The sequence below is a fragment of the Sturnus vulgaris genome, chromosome 11 (assembly GCF_052056855.1).
Source record: "Sturnus vulgaris isolate bStuVul1 chromosome 11, bStuVul1.hap1, whole genome shotgun sequence".
Lineage (NCBI taxonomy): Eukaryota > Metazoa > Chordata > Aves > Passeriformes > Sturnidae > Sturnus > Sturnus vulgaris.
Genome location: NC_142253.1, coordinates 11767340 through 11787932, shown reverse-complemented (window position 1 = coordinate 11787932; position 20593 = coordinate 11767340). Strand labels below are relative to the sequence as shown.

Here is a 20593-nt window from a genome sequence, read left to right as displayed (position 1 = left end):
ACAGTGGTGACAATGCTGGGTCTGCCACAGCTGGGGAACCTAGCACACCAGGACACCAAGAGGAGCATGGTGGGTGCTGTGCATCCATGGGGCTGGGAAGAGAAGCATCTTCTCAGCAGGGCGACAGGAAGGGCAGGAGGCAGGAAACAGTGTCTCAAAGATCACTGGCTGGTTTTAATAAACAGGAGGAAGCAGAGCATGCACCTGACTGGTGGCTCCTGACCAATTTGAGCACAGCAGGTAGGAGGGCTGGGGGTAGCATAGGGACCCAGGCTGGCACAGCCCCAGGCATTCAGGGAGATTGTGGGTCCATTTGCAAGTGGATAAGCATCCACCTCAGGACTGGTCAGGGCACCCAGCAAGGGGATCAGGGTTCCAGCTGCAAGTGATGAGCACTTTAAGACTGAGCAGAGCACCAGCTGCATAGGCCTGGCATGATGGGGTAGGTTTCAGAGTGAGCCCTGAGCAAGGACAAGCTGTGGATTTGTACGGGGATTCCTCAGTCCACCATCCCTGTGAAGGGTGAGACCTCAGCCCAACCCAGCTCCTCTGCTCACAGGCTCATCCTGCTCTGCACTGCAGGGGTCAGGGGAGGGCACTGCTGAAGGGATGGTGAGCCATGATATTTGCCAGGGTTTCACATTCCTGCTCCCCTCATGTGTAAAGGGACAAAGTCTGCAGATGGGGCTGTGAGATGGCTGGGGCTCTGCTCAGCAGCTGTGCTGGCCCACTGCCCTGCCTTGCTGCAGTACACGGAGAAGAAGGTGGTTGGCATCGAGGCTGGTCCTGCGTGGGCAGGTGGAGGGGGAGCCCCCCCGAGACAGCTCTGCTGGCAGACTCCAGCTGTGCATTCCAGTGGGGTGGATGGGGCTGCTGTGGGGCAGGAGTGGGCAGCACTGATTGCTGAAGCCTCAGTTCCCTCCCTGCTCACCTGCTGACTGCCTACTGCTCTCAATTAATTTTCAGCCACTGCTGCTGCTTCAGTACTGCCAGAACTCGGCTCATGCCTATCCTCAGAGCCATTCCTGCCCACCTGGCCAGGATGGGATGGTTCCGTGGGCTAGAAGAGATGGAGGAGGGGCTTCAGGCTGGGTGGGGTGCTGGCTGCCCCTGGGCGTGGGAATCTGGCTGAGCTGTCCCCTGTGTCCTTGCAGCGGACTGGCATTCCAGAGAGCCAGGTGGGCATGGCAGCAGAGATGTCCCTGACCCACCGAGCGCCCCACAAGGTGCTGAGTGAGGCTGAACTGGAGGAGGTGGCACAGAGGAAACCTCCCACCAAGCCCTCTCTGCGTGGCTGTCTCCGCAAGACCAGGTAAGACCATGTGGCCAGCGGGACGTGCCTGGACCTTGCCAGGCATGCTGCACCCCAGCCCCACCACCACAGGGAACTGCAGACCTGGGGGTTCGTTTCCCTGTGCCCAAATACCCATGTCTCCACTCTGTCCTCCTGCCTGGAGGGACACTAGGCTCCAGTGGATGGAGCTGATAGTCTCACAGATCCCGTTGTTTCCCATGGGGCCCCACCCACCCTCATTGATGTCCCCAAGCCCCCTGCACTTGTGCTCAACTTCAGCTCCTGCTCCTTCCCTGCCAGATGCTCAGGCTCTGCTGCCAAGTCCCTGCTGTTCCGCTTCCTGCCCTTCCTGCGCTGGCTGCCCCGCTACCCCATCAAGGACTGGCTCCTGGGGGACATTGTTTCAGGCTTCAGTGTGGGCATCATGCACCTGCCCCAGGGTGAGTGATGCCATACCCAAGCTGCCGGGGGCTCCCCACAGGTGGGGTGGCCAGGGGTTGGATGTTGATGACGTTTCTCCCTGCTCTACCTTCTAGGGCTTGCCTACGCGCTGCTGGCTGGGCTCCCGCCGGTCACAGGTCTCTACTCCTCCTTTTACCCCGTCTTCCTCTACTTCTTCTTTGGAACGTCAAGGCACAACTCCGTGGGTGAGCTGAGGGACCATGTGCTTGTACAGCAATTGTGGGGAGGGAACAAGGATGTGCATGGCACAGCATTACCACATCAGCTGTTGGGGAAACTTTTCTTGCCTTTACTTTGCTTCACCAAGAAAGGGGTTGGCCAAGCCAGAGCCAAAGTATAGTGTGTATGCTTTGAGCCTGGCCTAAGGAAAGGGAAGCTGACCCCTTAAGAGGTCCTCTCAGAGAGGTCCTGGTGCCCACCTTGAGCTCCCTGCCCACACTCTACCTGTTCTCAGGTCCCTTTGCTGTCATCTCTGTCATGATTGGGAGCTTGACGGACTCCCTGTTGCCCAGCGAGAACTTCCTGGAGTCCGTCAATGGCAGCAATGCAACGGTCAATGAGGAATTGCGGGACGCTGCCAGGGTGGAGTTGGTGGCCACCATCACTGTCCTGACAGGTATCTTCCAGGTAAGGTGGTCCCTTAAGCCAAGTCTTGCAGAAAACAGCCCATAACCTGTGGGTCATTTCTGCCATCTCTTCTTCTAGGTGGCCCTGGGCCTCCTGCAGTTTGGATTTGTGGTGACCTACCTCTCAGATCCACTGGTGCGTGGCTACACCACTGCTTCCTCTGTGCATGTCCTTGTCTCCCAGCTCAAAAATGTTTTTGGAGTCTCCCAGGGCGAATTCTCAGGGCCAATCTCACTGTTTTTGGTGAGTGGGGGATTGATGGCATCCAAGGACCCCTGCTGCTCACCTGTGGGGCACATAGAGGCTCCAAAAACCTCTGAGGAGGCATCTGCTTTCCTGAGCACATTCCCTCCTACTTTGTTCTCTAGACCGTCATCGATCTCTGCAAGAAGCTGCCAGACACCAATGTGGGCACCCTGGTGACTGCCATCATTGCCATGGTGGCCATCTTAATTGTGAAAGAGCTCAACCACAAGTTTGCTGCCAAATTGCCCATGCCCATCCCCATCGAGCTCATCACGGTACCCAGAGCTGTCCCAGCCTCCTGTGGGCATGCAGCCAGGAATCCCTGGTGTATCCCTGTCCCCTTCACGGTGGGGAGAGGTGGGATGGGGTTCCTTGGCAAGTGCAGCTCCAGGGCATGTGTTGTGCCTGCTCCTCTTCCTCCACTACAGTCCCTGTGCAGGAAGACCCTGCCTCACTCCTATCATTCTCCCCCAGATCATCGTTTCCACTGGCATTTCCTATGGGGTCAATCTGAATGACAAGTTTGGCATCTCTGTGGTGGGCAACATCCCCAGCGGGTGAGCAGGGTCTGACGGTGAAGGGAGCTGTGCCAGGGCACCGTGCTGCCCACAGCACCCCTGTTTGAGCCTCATCTCTCTCTCGAATGTAGATTGAAGCCACCTGTGGCCCCTAAAATCAGCTACTTTGGACAGGTGGCAGGCAATGCCTTTGCGATTGCTGTGGTAGGCTACGCCATCTGCATCTCCCTAGGAAAAATCTTTGCCCTGAAACATGGCTACAAAGTGGACAGCAACCAGGTGATGCTCTGAGGCACCCTCAGGGCCCCCACCCTGGGTGATATCTAATCTTGCCCTTATTGCACCAGATGAAAGCATGGTGCTCCCCTGCCACTGCTCTGTCCCTGCAGGAGCTGATTGCACTGGGCCTCTCCAACTTCCTGGGAGGTTTCTTCCAGTGTTTTGCCATCAGCTGCTCCATGTCAAGGAGCCTGGTACAGGAGAGCACAGGGGGCAACAGCCAGGTGGGTCTGGGCTGCCTCCCCCCTGGGGCTGAACCAGGAGCAGGAAGCACAGCAAGCGGTGGGGGCTCACTCCTCGCCTCCTGCTCTCCTTCTGCACAGGTAGCTGGTGTCATTGCATCTCTGGTCATCCTGGTGACCATTCTGAAGATTGGAGAGCTCTTTCGGGACCTGCCCAAGGTACATCTAGTCCCACAGCCTCTGTGTCACATCCCACACCCGTGTCTGTCCCATGGCACGGTGATATGGTAGGGGAACAGCAAAGAGCTCCCCTCAGATTTGCCCTCAGCTTCCTCATAGCTGCAGAGATTTCTCTCCTAGGCCATCTTAGCTGCCATCATCATTGTCAACCTCAAGGGCATGTTCAAGCAGTTCAGCGACCTCAGCACTCTCTGGAAGTCCAACCGGGTAGACCTGGTAAGATGCTGGCCAGCCCTGGGGCTGTGCTGTTGTCCCTGGAGGGGATTTCCCTACCCTCCCTGAGGCTTGTGGGTGCCAGTGGAGAGAGGCTGTGCTGCAGCTGACTGTGTCCCCTCTCCAGCTGGTCTGGATTGTGACATTCATAGCCACCCTCCTGCTGAACTTGGACATTGGCCTGGCAGTCTCGGTGGCCTTTGGGTTGCTTACAGTCATCTTCCGTACCCAGCTGTGAGTACCCCAGGGCTGGGGCCAGTGCCACATCCCAAGGGCAGGAGGAGCCTGTGGTGACCTCAGCTCCTTGCTCTGTTCCCTGCAGCCCCCACTACTCCATCCTGGGGCGTATTTCTGACACCGATGTCTACAGGGATGTGATGGAATACGAGATGGTAACAGCACCAGGGGCGGGGGAAAAGCTGCCTGCAATGGTGGGGCAGTTAAAGCATCCCCAGTAGTGGTTCACTGGAAAAAGGAGCTGGGGGCATTTTGGTGGGGGAGAGGGAAGGAGAGCAGGTGGCTCCATCCCTGGGGTAGCACCCTCCCAATCTGTCCCCAGGCACAGGAGGTCCCTGGTGTGAAAATCTTCCGCTCTTCTTCCACCATCTATTTTGCCAACGTGGAGCTGTATGCTGAGGCCCTGAAGAAGAAGGTAGGACAGCCACCAGCTTCAGAGTGCTTCCTGTATCTCCTGCCTGCCAGCAACAGGGTGGTGTTGGGGCAGCTGGGGACACAGGGCCACATTGCTTTGCAGAGCGGCATTGATGTTGATCGCCTGATTGAGAAGAAGAAGAAGGCCATCAAGAAGCTGAAGAAACAGCAGAAGAAACTGGAGAAGGAAAAGGCAAAGAGGAAAAAGGTGCTTCCTTGATGCAGGAGACCACCTCTCCAGTGACATTCTGCACCTCTTCCTTCCCTGGCTCTGACACTTCTGTCAGTGCACTAGTGGGGCTTGGTGGCCCACACAATTCCCAGTTCAGTTTAGGGCCAATGGGTGAGAAAAGCACTGGGACTGAGCTGGGTCACGCCCAGGGTTGGTGGGAGAGCCAGGCTGTTAATGATTATGTGTTGGACCTTCCAAGTCATTAACCTTTCGGCAAGTTTAATCAGAATTAAGAGCAAGAGCAAAGGTTGGTCTGGTGCCAGCTGATGAGCTCAGCTCTGCAGAGTAGTGCTGGGGAGAGGGGTGGATTTTGATTTGAAAAGAGCCCAAAAGTAGGTGAAGATGTGAGAGGGGCACCCACTCACCAAGGTGAGCCTGGGGGAACATTACCATGACCAGGGTGCTGCCAGCCCTGGAGCAATGACGCTGGGTCTCCTTCCCTTCCCCAGAATGCAGAGGATGGTCCAGGCCCAGCAGTGATTGAGTTGAGTGGAGGAGAGAGCAGTGCACCCTCAGAGCCCACCCTGCACAGCCTAGGGCTACCCCAGCCCAGCTTCCATGCCATCATCTTGGACTTCAGCACTGTCAGCTTTGTGGACACCGTCTCCATCAAGATCCTGAAGAACGTAAGGGGCTGGGGAGCAGGCAGGACAGCACTCTCACTGAGAGTGTCTCTGTAGCCCTGTGGGGTGCCCCGATGACTGCTGTCCATCCCTCTTCCTGGGTAAATTGTTTTTTCCATTTGCAGATCTTCAAGGATTTCCATGACATAGAAGTGGACGTCTTCATTGCCAGCTGCGGGGGTGAGGGGGATCTGCAGAGTCATGAGCCCAGGCCGGCAGGGCCAGCCCTTTGGCACACAGCTGATAGCCTGGGGGGTCCCTCCATGGTGCTCCCATCCCCAGGGTTTCCCCAGGGGACAGGTGCTGCAGGTTGTCCCATGGATCCAATCTGAGCCTCGAAGCTGGGTCCCTAGTGGTGGCCCTGGTGTCACCCACAACACAGGAGGCGGGAGGAGGCTGCTCCCAGGTGGCTGGTGGGGGGCTCAGCTAGGTGCCATCACTTTAGATACTTATCCCTCCACACAGTGTCCGTCCTGGCCCAGCTGGAGCGGGGCAACTTCTTCACTTCAGCCATCACCAAGCACTCCTTCTTCCCCTCGGTGCATGATGCCGTGGTGCACATCAGCAGGGAACAGCACAGGGCCTCGGTGAGCACCCAGCCTTGCTGTCCCCAGCATGGCCATGGACAGGGCAGCCACACCAACCCCTCCCTATCTGCACCCCTTAGGTGGACCACAGCACCAGAATGTAGCCCCTCAAGAGGAAGACATCTCCCCCAGGAGCCAGGCAGGCAAGGATGGTTTTGCCACCCTGATGACACCAACTCACCCACCCTGAGGCTCAGATGCCTCGATCCTCACCAGCCCCTCTGGACTCTGAGTGCTGGGGCCCTGCCCTGTCCATGAGCCTTGCTGTGATGGGGCTGCTGCTGGACACAGCTGCTGATGGCTGTCATGCCAAGGAGCCACCTGGTGCCTCCACATTGCCCCAGCACCGGCCTGCCCCACCAGGCCAGGATGTGTTTTGGGGGGCGGTGGAGAGGCCAAAGGGTTCCTGCTCCCAGCAGTGGGCTGGCATCATGAATAAAGCTATGTGGTGTTTCTCAGGGTTGGTTTCAATGCCCTTTCCTCAATAATGGTACTTTTGGGCCAGACCATGTGGTTGCACCCCGGCACTGCTGGGAACAGCTTCCCTACAGGAGGACTCTGGTTCATTTTCCCCCATGAGGCTTCCCCAGCACCCTCTCTCTGGCTCCTTTCTGCCTCTTCTCCCCATGACCTGCTCTGGGGTGTGGGGCTGTGGCCAAGGGAGGAATAGGGCAGGGATCCCCATTCTCAGAAAAGTCACAGCACCCACCCTGCCCGACTGGGGAGCCCCCAGTGCTCCTGCTGGCTGCAATCACAGCTACACCAAAGGGGAAGGTGCAGCCAAGAGAAGGATGATACTGGGTTATGGGGGGCTTGGATAAGGTTGGTTCCACAATTTCAATATGTACAAATTTTTTTTCTGTTTCTGTGCCTTGCAGGCACCTTTTTTTTTTCTTTTTTTTTTTTTTTTTTACTAAACAGGATTTTTTTTTATTTTCACCCCCTGGTATCCATTTCTCTCATTGGCAGAAGAAAAAGGAGTTATTGAAGCCCTTTCTCTTTAGAGGAAACACTCAAAATACTCATTCCAGGGTGTTTCCTCCTGAAATTTGTCTTAAAACCAAGACAACTAAATTCCTTCTTTGCAGCTAACAGAAGCTTAGATGTCTGCCTGTGTCAGCTCTTTGCACTTGGGTATATTGTAAGAATGATGGTTCCTTTTAGTGTTAGGTTTTTTTGGAGAGTAAGCAGGGCTGAAACAGGCATTAAATTGCTTTCTGCAGCTCTAACTGGAAACTTGGTGGTTGTGACAGGTCTCCTCTAGAGTCCCTGGAAATACTGGGCAATTATGGTGAAGATGAGGACATAGATACATACCTTTCAGGTGCTGCTAAAGAGGCAGAGTCCAGCTGCCAGAGTAATGAGAAATGGAAGGAAGCTTTAAATAAATAGCACCAATGGTATTTATGCTGTTCCCTGTAAAACTAGAAAGGTAAGATTTTTAAATGCATTAGTTCCTTTTCCTTTATGCACTTTAATATTTCAGATATTTTGTGCTCTTTTCTTACATATTTATTTCACATGCTAATTTTTGTGATTAATTTACTCTTACATGAGTTAAGCGAGTTTATTGGTTGTCACAGAGTCTTTATCTCTGGTTATTAGGAACACACTGGTATTGCATATAATTATCATGCATAATTTAGTCATGTAAAATGTCCAATAATTCCTACTGAGCATGGCACTTAGAAAGTAGATGATTTGTTAAAAGCACTAGTAACTTTACTGTTAAATGGCAAATGCTTAGTTAACGGCTCAGTATTGTGCTAGTGAGAATAATAATAATAATAATAATAATAATAATTCTACTTACATAGAAATGGGGAGATTCAGAATCGAACAAAATAAATCTTGAAGACCAGGGAATTTTTGTATGTTATAATTTTGGATTGTCTTAACCAGCAATGAACTTAATACTTCAAAGGCATATTTAAAGTTACATCAAAAATGATACAAAAATTTAACAAACAGGAATAAGTATCTGAGTAGGAAAGGTGTGTGAGGGTAGAAGAGTACAGAATGCATAGCTGAAGGCAAAAAAGGGTCAGAGCATGTAATCAGCCACAGTAATGCTAAGTTATTAATCTTTGTGAACAGCTTGCTGAGTCATTCCTTACTTAGGTAAAGAGGGTTTGTATCAACCAGAAGTGCACGTGGTCAGTGTCTGCAGATCATGTAACTTGGACTGTTGGTGAAGTAAGGGTAGCAGTTTATATGGCATTCTGCAAAAAAGTGACAGGTCTTTCTGTGTTCCTCAATTCTTAACAAAAATTCCTTACATCTGAAGTATCTTGATAGCCTGGAAATGTGTTGTTTTTATTTATCACACCATACTTCTCTTCGAAGAGTTGTTTGCCTCAAGTCTCATTTATGCTGAATTTCTGCTAGTTTATTTTCAGGTCCCAGCAGGTGCTTTGTAATAGCAAGTACACAAGCCTATAGCTTGCTTTTCTTTTTATTTAGCCTGTCTAGAAAATGGAATGACTGAACATCTCAGGTAGGATTTTCTCTCCACAATATGTTTCACTCGAAGGACATCGATTTGTATCTCTAAGATCATCTACCTAAAATCTTGGCACTGAAGAAACTAGTGGTTTGCCAAGAAGGGGATCAGTAGCAATGTTGCAGAGCTGCTATGTGCATATTAATGAAAAGCCACAGTGAAGCAGTGGACGTTTCTGGGGTTTAGTACAATGCTGCTGCATTGGTGTCAGTTTTCTCAGTGTATCAGTGACATTTCCGTCTGTTAGTATGCTGCCCAGAGTCCTTCTAACATTTGATGCCGTTTCCTTACTGTCATTTTAATACCTTCCTTCAGATTAAAGGATGATACAATCTTTATATTTTGAAAATCCCTGTTAGGAACACTATGCCAGAGTAGTCATCAGCCCCATTTCCTTTTGCCTAGTTTGTAATTTTCATAGACTCACTGCAAATTTTTGCTAATGTCAATAAGAATACTGTCATTTCTCATACCACTTACCAGGGTTTATGCTCTCAGCTGCTTTCCTCTTACACACTGCTTCATACTGTATCTTACCTAATGGCCTCTTTTTGTGGTCTGCCTTTTGCTATGTTTTGGTAAAAAGTGGCATACACTGCCAACTCACAACTTGTGTGTTGGGATTTAAAAGGCGTTGATGGGTTCCTTTCTGAGACTGCCATGCACTGGACTTTCACATTCACAATCACTTTACCTTTCAAAGGTTGTTTCAGTATTTAATACTCTTTCTTGGAATGTAAACAATAGACCAGGAAGTACCAAATTCCCTGCAAGCCCTGTTTTCCCAAAGGACCATTAAAAAAGATTGATTTTCTCCTCTGACTAATTTGCCAGTATCTGGATGGAGCATTGAGTACTTAAGTGAACCTCTTAGAAGGCAATATCACAGGCAATATCTCAGGCTTTCCTGAAATACTTGCTCTTTTGGATCTCAATTCTATTCCAAGCACATGTAGGATGCTTTTCACCAAAGCCACTCAACAATGCCTCTTTTCTTATAAAACGAAACTGAAATGTGCATCACAAGGATGGATCCCCACCAAAGGTTATACTGTTAATTATAATAATGGTGGTTCCCTCCTGCAGTTACATTTGTAAATGAGTTCATTTTCCAAAGCTAAATATTCCAGGCCTTTGAACACAAAAGGAAGTCTTTGTCCTTTACAAGAATTACCCCTTGGAGGACATGTGTTAATTTTGATTTTAAGGTGTTAGCCCTATTGCTGGTTTCAGTGCTGTATAAGGATCGAAAAAGATTGCACTCTCTTGTGCTGTCATTCCCCTCTCTGAGAATGCCCAGGATGCCCATTTCAGGATATCCATTCTCTTGGATCTCTACTCCCGGAATGCTCATTCCGCTGGACCCGCATTCCCCAGGACCTGTCTCTGCCATTTTTCAGGATCCCCATTCCCCGGGACCCTCATCCCCGGGACCCCCATCCTCCGAGACCTCCATTCCCCAGGATCCCCATTTCCAGGACCCCCATCCCCCGGGATCCCCATCTCCCGGGACCCCAATTTCCAGGATCCCCATCTCCCGGTACTCCCATTCCCGGTACTCCCATGCCGGGCTGTCCCGTACCTGCCCCCGCCGCCGCGCCCTCCCGCCACCAGGGGGCGCGGCCGCCTGCCCGCCCGGTCTGCGCGCGCTTGTGGCTGCCGCGCCGGCCCCGCCCCCACGCATGCGCAGTCGAGCCCCAGGCGCTCTGCGGCTCGGTCTGCGGAAGAACAAGATGGCGGCGCGCTCAGTGTGCCGGGCGGGTAGTGCGGCTGGGCGGGCGCTGCTATGGGGCCCGCGTCCCTCCGTGAGTCACCGCGCCCCGCGGGGGCAGCGCGGGGGGAAGCCCGGCCGGGCCGCGGGCGACCCCGCAGTGTGGAATGGCTGACGGGCCCCGCCTGTGCTCCGGCCGGGAAGGTCATGGGGACGCGGCGGGCGGTGCGGGCCTGGCGGCGGTGGCTGTGGGAGCCCCCGGGCCCCGGAGCGGGGCCAGGCGGGCGGGGCACAGCGGCGGCTGTCACTGTCACCCAGTGCGGGGCTTGCCGCCCAGCCGCTCTCTGCTCCGGTGTTGTGGTGCGACCGGTTCGTGCGGCTTTTTCCTGGAGTTTCCCACCTCTTCAACCCCCTGAGTACCCGGCGCTGCTGAGGGGAACAGCCTTTTAGTAGTGATAACAGCCTTTATTTTTACAGGCAGCTTTATTGAATTTGACAAGGAAGCGAGGTGCTGCCAGCTATGCTCAGACACTCCAGAATATCCCTGAGACCCAGGTCACCACCCTGGAGAACGGCCTCCGGGTAGCCTCAGAGGAGTCCAGTCAGCCAACATGCACGGTAAGTTTAACATAAGTCAGGGGCTTATTTGAAACAATCAGCCTTGCCTAGCCTACAGCTGTTCAAAAGGGACAGACCCCTGTCTGAACCAGTGCTTTTGACAGAGACCCCACTGCTTCTCTTTGTGAACAGGTGGGATTAATATAGCAGCAGGAGGCCTAGAATGGTGTTGTACTGTTTTTAGACAAGTTTTCGTGTGCTACAAATTTGCTCAGCCTTACAGTTTTTGTATGAGCAGTAAGTGATCAGTAAAAGTTATCTCTCTGGCAAAACCAGAGTGAAGCTGAGAAAGAAAAAGCCAAAATATGTGCGGGAGACAGTTGCTAGTTTATTCTTATTTTGGTTCTTCCATGTCTATGGACAAGACTTCTTGTCTCTGCTGTTGTGTTTGTATTATTAGGATGCTGATTGTTTTCCTCTCTAATGTTGGTACTCGCTGGATTTTGCTGCCAGGTGGGTGTGTGGATTGAGGCTGGGAGCCGCTATGAGGACGCAAAGACCAACGGGGCTGGTTTCTTTGTGGAACACTTGGCCTTTAAGGTAAGGATGTGTGCTAGATCTGCACAGAGCTGCCCTGAGTATTCTGTCCATACATTGTTCTCTTGTTTCCAGAGCCTGTCATTGTTGAAAGAAGGTGTAAATCAGGTCATCTGAGTACTATAGTCTTACATACAGTATAAAAATTAGTCTGAAAAGGCATCTAGCCCATGTGGTGCTCATTGATTGAATGTGCAGCAACTTGCAAGCGTGACTGAATTAAAAATAACTGTTATTTACTATTTGCTGATTTTTCCTCTTAAAGGAAGAAGTATTGTAATTAACAAGTGTAACACACATGTGTTTTGAAGCATGTTTCTTCAAATTAGCACAGAAGGTTCAAAACAGCCTTTCCTGTAGCCATTTGTTTTTCTTTTCTTACTGGTCTAGCACAGTTCAGAGGCTACAATACTTGCTTTTCAAATTATGCAGGTGTCTACTGAACAGAAGACATCTAAAGACATCTAAAGACATCTAAGACATCTAAAGACATCTAAACCTGGGACTTGCTGACTCAAGTTCAGCCTGTGCCTTCACAGGCAACTACAGCATCTGGCTAGCTCCTTAAGAGATGGGCCCTGTAGTAGAAATAGTCTTCTGCTTCTATTTGTTGTCTTCTGTATATCACTGCTTGGATAGATAGAAACCTGCTTATTTTTGGTTTGGGCTTGTTCTTGGTTTATTTCCAGGGATGTGCTGTTCAAATACTGTTGTCTCAGCATAGGTTGTCTCCTTCCCTGCTGAGTTTGTGTTGGTTAGTGGTGATGACAGCCGTTATTTTTTTGGGCAGCTTTATTGTGTTTTAATAAATACAAGCTTTATTGAAAGTTTGTGTTGGTTTTTCAAAATACACCTCTGCCATCCTTTATCTAGAGGAAATAAGCCAAGTATTAAATCTCCTGCCTTGTGCATCTTCCCTTAGCTTTTATGAATCATATGACAGGTTTTGTTTCTTAAGGTCTTTATTGTTACTTTCATTGCTTTAATTCTGAACTAAAGGGAAGTTTGTTCATTTAATAATTGAATTTATCTGGTTTCCTTTAGGGCACAAAGAAGCGTCCTGGCTCGGCATTTGAGAAGGAAGTGGAGAGTCTGGGTGCTCACCTGAACGGGTACACCTCCCGTGAGCAGACTGCCTTCTACATAAAAGCCTTCTCCAAGGACATGCCCAAAGGTAGGATGGCCAGGGGCAAAGTCTGATTGGGAGCTTAAGTAAGTGCATGTTCTTCTGTTTTTCACCTCCCCAAGCATCTTTTCTACCAGCAGACCAGAGACTGAAGTTGAAACTGAGCAGTAAATTGGAGGTTCTGGTTGGTAATTGAAGAGAGCAGTGCTGTGATGTGGTGCTTCAAGGCTCTATATTCATGTGTCCCTAAACCAAGAGTTCTAGTTATGTCAGGCTGCACTGCATTGCCAGGAAGTCTGGATGGGACTTCCCATCCAAAAGGGATTATGAGAGGGATTCACTGGTTTGTAGTTGTTTTATGGAGCTTAGCAACTGAGGTCAGTGACAGTTGCTGTGAGGAGTCCTCAGTGCAGCTCTTGCAGGTGCTCCTTGTGCTCTGTACTGCTGCTTGCTGCCTTCACTGGATTGGTTTTGGAGAGAGGCAGTGATTTAAGTAGGGGGCTTTAATGTGGAGATGGGCTGTGCTGTAGGCATCACAAACTCTCTGTAAGGATTCAGTGTGTCTGGAAGAGTACCTGCTTCTGCCATACTTCACCTTCTGCAGATGTTGCTTGCATTCTGCTGGCAGGGGTGCTTGGCAAGCTGATCTGGAGACTTCTTGCTAAATCAGTGTTGTTTGTTCCTCTCAGATGCTTTGGAAATGGGTAGCATTCAGCTCTGTTGTGTCACGTGCCCTCCCCCAACACGGTTTTTGCTCACTGTGTGTCTCCTTTCAGCTGCACTGGGTAGCAGTCAGGCAGTGAGATGCTAATGCAGGAATTGTGTTGCAGTTGTAGAGCTTCTGAGTGACCTTGTGCAGAACTGTGCACTGGAGGATTCTCAGATTGAGAAGGAGCGTGGCATCATCCTTCAGGAGTTGAAGGAAACGGACAGCAACCTGACAGATGTCACCTTCGATTACCTTCATGCCACTGCTTACCAGGGGACTGCGCTGGCCCACACCGTTGAAGGGACCACAGAGAACATCAAGTGAGCAACAGGCTGGATGTGGTGCACAACCTGGGGGTGCAGTCTGCGGGGTGCATGACTGCACAGTGTGTACATGGAAGTGATCTGAGCCCATGGGCTTCTCCTTGTCCCCTGACTTAAGTTTTCTCCGTTGGCACTGGTGAAAGTGTAATGCTGCATTCATTCCTTAGAACCATCTCATGCAAGCCCTCCCTGAGATTGGAAGGAACAGGCTGAACCTTCTCCCATACTTCTCAGATTTTTAGAAAAATCAGAGAGCTAGGGGTGCTCACTAAAGCAGTGGCCCTGTGTTAGCTCAGTGACTGGGTTCAGTACTCTCCAATCTGTATTGAATTCTACCTCTCCATCTTGCCTGGTTCCCGTTCTTTGTGTTCTAGAATTAGAGCACAGGGCAAACACAGTACACAGTGCAGTCTTCTAAAAAGCATTGTTATCCCACAACAAAGACAATCACTGCTGTATTCACTGTGAACTTGCTTCTCCTAAGCCTCTCGTTCCTCTAGAGTTGGAGATGCTGATGTTCCAGGTCTTTATGTTCTTTCCAGGAAGCTGACTCGAGCAGATTTGGCTACATATGTTGATAATCATTTCAAAGCACCTCGTATGGTCCTGGCAGCTGCTGGTGGTAAGTTCTAGATCCTGGGAAGCCTCAGTATTTTTAAGCATGTGATTGGACTTGTCTCACATCACTAATGTGATAATTTTGTTAAATTAGTCTTTTTTAAGACTGGGATCTCTCTCTTTTCATTGCCAGGTATTTCCCACAGAGAACTGGTGGATGCAGCTAAGCAACACTTCACTGGGGCGCCTTTTGCATACAAGGGAGATTCTGTGCCTGCCCTCCCACGCTGTCGCTTCACAGGGAGTGAGGTAAAGTTTTGGTCCCCATCAAAAAAGCAGCTGTTTCCAAACTGTGGAATGAATGTAAAACCAATTACAGCTGTTTCTCACTGGAAAAGTCTGTTCATGTGTCTCAGAGAAGCTGATGATGCACCATCTTGGTAGTGCTCCCATGTTCTGTTCTTGGGGTTTAGTGCCATGTGTTGGATTTTAGATAAGACCCAAATCCATTAGGAGTGTGAGGCTGTTGCTCATGTGATATGCAAAACTCACAACAGAACAGCTGGTTTGTGCTCAGTTTTGCCTGGGATTCTTTAATTTCACTGGAATAACATCAAGTGCCCCAGTTTGTCAGCCTGGCGTTGCAGCAGGCTGCAGACAGATCACAGTGTTCATGCAGTTCTCCCCCACTCCTTGATGATTTTCCAGATCCGTGCCAGAGATGATGCTCTGCCCCTTGCCCATATTGCTCTTGCTGTGGAGGGGCCAGGATGGGCTGATCCAGACAACGTGGTCCTCAATGTGGCTAATGCCATCATAGGGCGCTACGACCGCACTTTTGGAGGTGGGAAGGTAAGAGTCTGGGGAGTGCAGCAGGGGGAACCTGGAGCCTTTTCATGTGAAGTGTTACAGAGACCCTAGGTGGATGTGCTTTAGGAGAGGGTGTTGTGGTTAACTTCCAACTGTGAAGGGATTAGGAGCCTGGAAAGTAGAGTAGAAGTGTAATCGAGGCTAATCCAGGACAGTTTTTGAGAGGTGATGCTGGCAAATGAACGGAACCTTCTGTGGAAGAGGTGTAGCTGGTGAATTCTCAGCAGCTTATTCCCCACTCTCACAACTAACCACTCAGTGGGGGTGGTGATGGAAGCGGGATTCAATACTCCACAGTCTCATGATGCAAGCTTGTCTTACCCCTGCAGAGCAAATGGAACTTGTTTAAAACCATAGTATTGCATCCATTATCATCTGCAATCTGTCTGGCTGTACATTAGTACTAACCCCTGCTGCTGGGAGACCTTGTCCTTCCCATTTTTTTCCCACTCCTACGGTGGTGTGCATACCAGCTTTTCATCTGCAGCTGGGAAAGGAAATGGTTCTGCTGGATGGACTCCTAGGCCATTGTCTGTGGCTTTTCCAGCAGTGATTCTCATCTGTTGACCACATGAAGGCTCTAAATTAAGCTCTCCTTCAGAAAAGTGTTCCGCTCTGTCTTGTCTGTGGTCTTTGTGAAAACAGCTCAGTGGGAAAGAATTTGAGCTGTGGGGGACCTGAAAATGAAATGGCTGACAGCATCTCCTTATTTACAGAATCAGTCTAGCAGGCTGGCTGCGCTTGCTGTGGAGCATAATCTCTGCCACAGTTTCGAGCCATTCAACACCTCCTACTCTGACACCGGCCTCTTTGGTTTCCATTTTATTTCTGACCCTCTGTCCGTAGATGATATGATGTTTTGTGCTCAGGGAGAGTGGTAAGTACAACTTTGGCACAAGTTGCTGTTCAAGATCTGAGCCTCTTGTGGGAGACTGAGCTGCTAGGGGAGCATGTTAAGTTTACAGAGAGCTGTGTCTCTTCATTAACTTCTTGGTAACTTGCATTCTGGTTAAGTGATCCTGTAAGTGGTTTCTGTAAAACTCTTAAGGATGTGGTTTTGAGGAGCTGTTTAAATCCCTTAGGGCTCTTCAGGTCTTTTGTTCATGCTTTGAAGTGTTAGTACCGAGGCTTTGGGGCTTTTTATATACAAGTGAGATCATTCCTTAGACAAGGTTTTCAAGGTTTTCCTAGGTGCCCAAGAGACTTATCTCCATTGTCTTGTTAAGCCTGAGCGAAGCAGGCAGTTCCTGCTGCTCAGGCTCTTGTGTTGTGGCTGATGAATGACCTGCTGCTGGAATCATGCCAGTGTTTGGGAGCCTTCTGGCTGTCCATCTTACTGTGTCATTTATGACATGAACGAGTAATGGTTCAAGGCTACTCCTGAGCTACAAGCCATTCTGTGTGGAGCAGGTGGAGTGAGCCCTTGCCCCAGAGACGTGGCCATTGTCAGGAAAAGAAGGGATGTAGCAGCTGGAGTCCAGACATGGAGTCCAGACAAGGAGCAGGGAGCTCTCTTGTTCTTTCAGCATCAGTTTCCATAGCAGCTTGCCATGCATGGGAATGGCTGACATGCCTTCCTTCTCCTGTGATAGGGCAATGCACAGCGTGTGCTGCTGGGCCTGTTGGGCAACCAGAGCTAGCACCAGGACTGCTGAACCTCTGAGTGTAACTCAGTGTGTATCCTGCTGGCTGAATTCCCTGCCTGCGTGCTGGAACTCTTGTCTCCTGCTGCTCAGTGCTCCCCAGTTCTTAGCTCCTCTGTGGAGATCAAGGATGAATGTCAGCCTGCAAGAAAAGCGGTGTTGATAACAGCTTATTTTTGAGGAGTCTGGGGAAAGGGAAGAATTTGCTTTCTGTCTGAGCAGACAAACATCTTTAAGTGCTTTTGTGGTCTTTCCATGTCTTCCCCAGGATGCGTTTGTGCACCAGTGCTACAGAGTCAGAGGTGACAAGAGCCAAGAACTATCTCCGAAATGCCATGGTGGCTCAGCTGGATGGTATGTTCTGGTTTATGGATTGACCAATGTGCAGCTTTCAGAGGGTTTCTGCTTGGGGTTCTCCTGGGGAACAGGACCTGTTCTAGAGATTGCAGTTCTGCTGGCAGGCACTGGGCAAAACTTTCTTTTCCTCTCCACACTCCTCTTGCCGTGTTGTCAGAGCAGCTGATCCAGGCCTCCTGTGCTCCCAGGAATGACATACTGCCTGGTGAATTGAGACCCTCAAACTGGTCTGCCTTGGCCATAATACTTGGGGGAAGAATAAAGCAATCTGTGTATTGTGTAGCCCCTGCTGGAGCTGCATAGATTGGGAATTAAGACTGTGCTTCGTTAGCAGGGGTTTTAATGCTTAGAGTTTCTACTCTGTGCTTTGGTTGATGATCAGGCTGTGCAATTCTGGAAGGCTTCTTTGTGCTCTGACTATGCAATATCTTCAACCTGCAGGTACCACACGAGTGTGTGAAAATATTGGAAGCCATCTCTTACACTACGGGCGCCGTATCCCTCTGGAGGAATGGGATGCCAGGATTTCTGTAGGTATCCATTTGTTTTGGCTGGGATACCTGAGCATGGTTGCTCACAGCATTGTCTGGCCTTAGTCTGCTGCAGTAACACGTGGCTTACTTACCCCGTAATCAGACTGCCTGGAGTCCAGGTAGTTGTCCTGCTGACACAGATGTAACTGTCAGAATCTCTGGCTTACATGCATTGTATCCTGTGTCCCTGTGACTGGAGTCAGTCCATCCCAGAAAGAGGTAATACAGTTGTGTTAAGCGGCACAACCTGAAATTCCTGTAACAGTTTTCCTAGTGGTGTCCCACACCTAGTTTGTGTAATTTCTGCATCCACTCCATCCCTTAGAAGACTTGGGATTTTGGCCTTGTCTTCTGTACCCACAGGAGAATGCACTGTGTAGGGATGTTAGCCATCCTTGCAGGCAGAGCTGTGCAGTTGGTGCAGATGCTCCCAAAGGTCTGATTGTATCTTCTAATGATCTTGATATATAATGGCAACAGTAACTTACAGCTTTGAGAAGTGTAAATATGCTGGAAGAGTCATTAATTGCTTGTTTGATCTTTATTAGGCCGTTGATGCAAGAATGGTGAGAGATGTCTGCAGTAAATACGTTTATGATAAATGCCCTGCAATTGCAGCAGTTGGTGAGTAGTAGGTGACAATCAGTACATACTTAAAAAACAAGGTGGGGCCAAGAGCTGAGTGGAAGTGAGTTGCAGGCCGTCCTCATTTGTCTGTCCTGACTCCTTAAACCACTCTGGTTCTTTACTGGTATCCTCCTGCCTCTGCACAGGAGGTGTGCTAAGGCACATTTGCCACGAGATCAGACTTGTAGATGATGGAGATGCAGTGGCAGTGAGCTGCTGGCTGTCCTCCCACCTCTGCCTGCTGTGGAGCTGTGACTAAGACTGGGAGTCCTGTAGCTAGGTGCGGGCCCAGCATGTCTGCCAGGTGTCCTTACCCTGGGGTCAGGGTGGTTTATGTAAGGGAAGTGAAGGGACCTGGTTCTCCTGTGCTGCTCTGGCATGTCTGTCTGGCCAAGGACAAATTCCTCTCGGAAAACCTGCCTAAGCAGCTCAGCTCTGCTGCCTCTTTCCTGTGTGTTGAGAATTCCCCTCCTCCTTGCAGCTGTTTCCTCTGGCCTTCAAAGTGGAGCAGCTTGGAAAAGGGATACAGTGTTTGAGCAGGAAGTTGAAGTGTTGAAATTACTTGGTGACTCCCTGTATTTGATATCTGTATGAGGAACAGTATGAGAAAACACCTTATTCTGTCAGGAGCTGGTATCTGCTAGTTTTCCTGATGCAGGTTTGAGCTGTATTTGCTTGGTTTTTTACAGACATGCTATGGATTGCAAGTACAGGCTGCTCTGCCACCATCTGCTTTAAAGACCGTGAGAAACTGTACAGGGATTTTTAACTGTGTCTCCAACTGACTTTACTCCTGTTCACTCAGGTCCCATTGAACAGCTCTTGGATTACAACCGCATCCGCAGTGGCATGTACTGGGTCCGTCTCTAGGATGGGTTGCCTGCAGGTTGGAAATAATGAAGGTGTGGACTGTCACAGGTTCCCTCTGGCACTGAATGTCTTGGGCACTACGAGCAAGCTGAGTCCATTCAAAGCAGCTGTCTTCTCTGTGTTAAATGTATAAAAATAAATACATCCTATGTGAGTTGGTTCTGCTGGTAGTGAACTGTGTCTTCCTGGGTGGTGTGTGTAGACATTGTTAATCTTGCCAAATTGGGGAAATATGATGTGAGAAGCTGGAGCTTTTGATAGGCAAACATCTTTCCAAAGGGGCTATGTTTTAAAAACCCATATGTTTCTGTATGGAGATGTGTTACGTCTTATCTTAAGCTTCCTGGTTATCTGTAAACCAGCTCTGTAATGAGCAGAGATTATTGAGTAGTGGTGGTGTTGGTCTACACATTATTCTTTTACTCTCCATGCAGTCGTGCTCAGCTGTGCAATAACTGAGAAGCTTCTGACTGGCCTGTACCCATAAGGTAATCCCTAGGTCTGAGTAGCTGGAAGAGCTACCCAGCCCTTTATGCATTTTTGGTGTTAAACTGGATGTTCCTCCCTTGTTTTGCCTCTGGGAAGTTGGAACATGGAACAGAAAGCTGAGCAAGGGGGATGGAGAAGTGTTTCCCACCAGGTGGCACTAGCCTGTCACAGCTACCCTTGGAAGCTGCAAGGTATTCCTATTTGATTTTTCTCTTTGAGATAAATGTCTCTGAGGTTTTCATTTAATTTCCAGGTTCTGCCCTGACAAGGGAGATTTAAAAATAGTGTGAAAGTTTCTCAGAGTTAGTCATTACACTTGAGACAAATCCAGTGTACTAAATAATTTGTGCTGAATCTGGATTCTTGATCAGAGAGTCAGTGTGTCTGAGCCCATTGCGTATGCTAGGCAAGTTTGAAACTGTTAAATGCTCTTGATGCAATTTGGGTTTAACTATTGTCACAAGCTCTGGCTCGTTACAAGTGCACTGAGGGCTGAAAAACTAAACAAGCTCACTTATGCCTCCAGCCTTGTAGAACCAGTAAATGATTCTGTCTTGGTTTTGTGACTGCAGTCAGACTATAATTCTCTTTTGTCTCCCATTGCTATATATTCTCCCCTCCTGGTTGATTTTTCAAAGTATTATGCAGTTGGTGAGAAATACAAGGAAAGAGACCCTTGCTTAGCATTTCCTACAAGTTTTCTTTTTAGGAGGTATCTCTTTGAGGATGTCTATTTTCCTTGAGTAATTAGTTCCTCAGGCTCTTCTCTACTAGTTTTTTCTAGTAACACATTCAAACCCCTCAGCAACGGATGCTTTCCAAGTTGCTCTGTTTTTCTGGAAAAAAAACAGAGCTGGCTGTGCTGAGCCTTGCTCCCAGCACTTCAGCAAGGACCAACTCCTGACCAAAGGCTGCAGCTCTGCTAGGCTGCCTGGCTTATATGCAGCCTTAAATGGATTTTGTAG

The 20593-nt window shown here is 49.6% G+C and overlaps 2 protein-coding genes across 2 annotated transcripts; both read left to right on the top strand.

Annotated features, from left to right (window-relative positions):
* Nucleotides 1–915: 915 nt before the first annotated feature.
* Nucleotides 916–6606, top strand: SLC26A6 (solute carrier family 26 member 6). Its single transcript, XM_088171456.1, has 19 exons — nt 916–1312; nt 1595–1734; nt 1831–1941; nt 2211–2383; nt 2462–2626; nt 2752–2904; nt 3104–3186; nt 3279–3426; nt 3537–3650; nt 3750–3827; nt 3969–4064; nt 4189–4295; nt 4384–4453; nt 4621–4713; nt 4816–4920; nt 5394–5570; nt 5693–5747; nt 6033–6154; nt 6235–6606. Exons 1-19 carry the CDS (start codon nt 1185–1187, stop codon nt 6256–6258), a joined length of 2142 nt encoding a protein of 713 aa, XP_088027582.1. The 5' UTR covers nt 916–1184; the 3' UTR covers nt 6259–6606.
* A 3703-nt stretch (nt 6607–10309) lies between these two features.
* UQCRC1 (ubiquinol-cytochrome c reductase core protein 1) lies at nt 10310–19293 on the top strand. The gene is made up of 13 exons (XM_014890464.2): nt 10310–10462; nt 10846–10986; nt 11440–11526; nt 12568–12697; nt 13480–13678; nt 14224–14303; nt 14433–14548; nt 14948–15091; nt 15826–15986; nt 17021–17106; nt 17551–17639; nt 18191–18266; nt 19075–19293. Exons 1-13 carry the CDS (start codon nt 10340–10342, stop codon nt 19137–19139), a joined length of 1497 nt encoding a protein of 498 aa, XP_014745950.1. The 5' UTR covers nt 10310–10339; the 3' UTR covers nt 19140–19293.
* The last annotated feature ends 1300 nt before the right edge of the window (nt 19294–20593 follow it).

Coding starts and splice junctions, on each gene's coding strand:
- SLC26A6 (XM_088171456.1), top strand. CDS start 1,185: ATGGCAGCAGAGATGTCCCTGACCCACCGAGCGCCCCACAAGGTGCTG. Junction 4,065..4,188: donor AGTCCAACCGGGTAGACCTG/GTAAGATGCTGG, acceptor TCCCCTCTCCAG/CTGGTCTGGATTGTGACATT. Junction 5,748..6,032: donor CTTCATTGCCAGCTGCGGGG/GTGAGGGGGATC, acceptor CCCTCCACACAG/TGTCCGTCCTGGCCCAGCTG.
- UQCRC1 (XM_014890464.2), top strand. CDS start 10,340: ATGCGCAGTCGAGCCCCAGGCGCTCTGCGGCTCGGTCTGCGGAAGAAC. Junction 12,698..13,479: donor CTCCAAGGACATGCCCAAAG/GTAGGATGGCCA, acceptor ATTGTGTTGCAG/TTGTAGAGCTTCTGAGTGAC. Junction 15,987..17,020: donor TTTTGTGCTCAGGGAGAGTG/GTAAGTACAACT, acceptor TGTCTTCCCCAG/GATGCGTTTGTGCACCAGTG.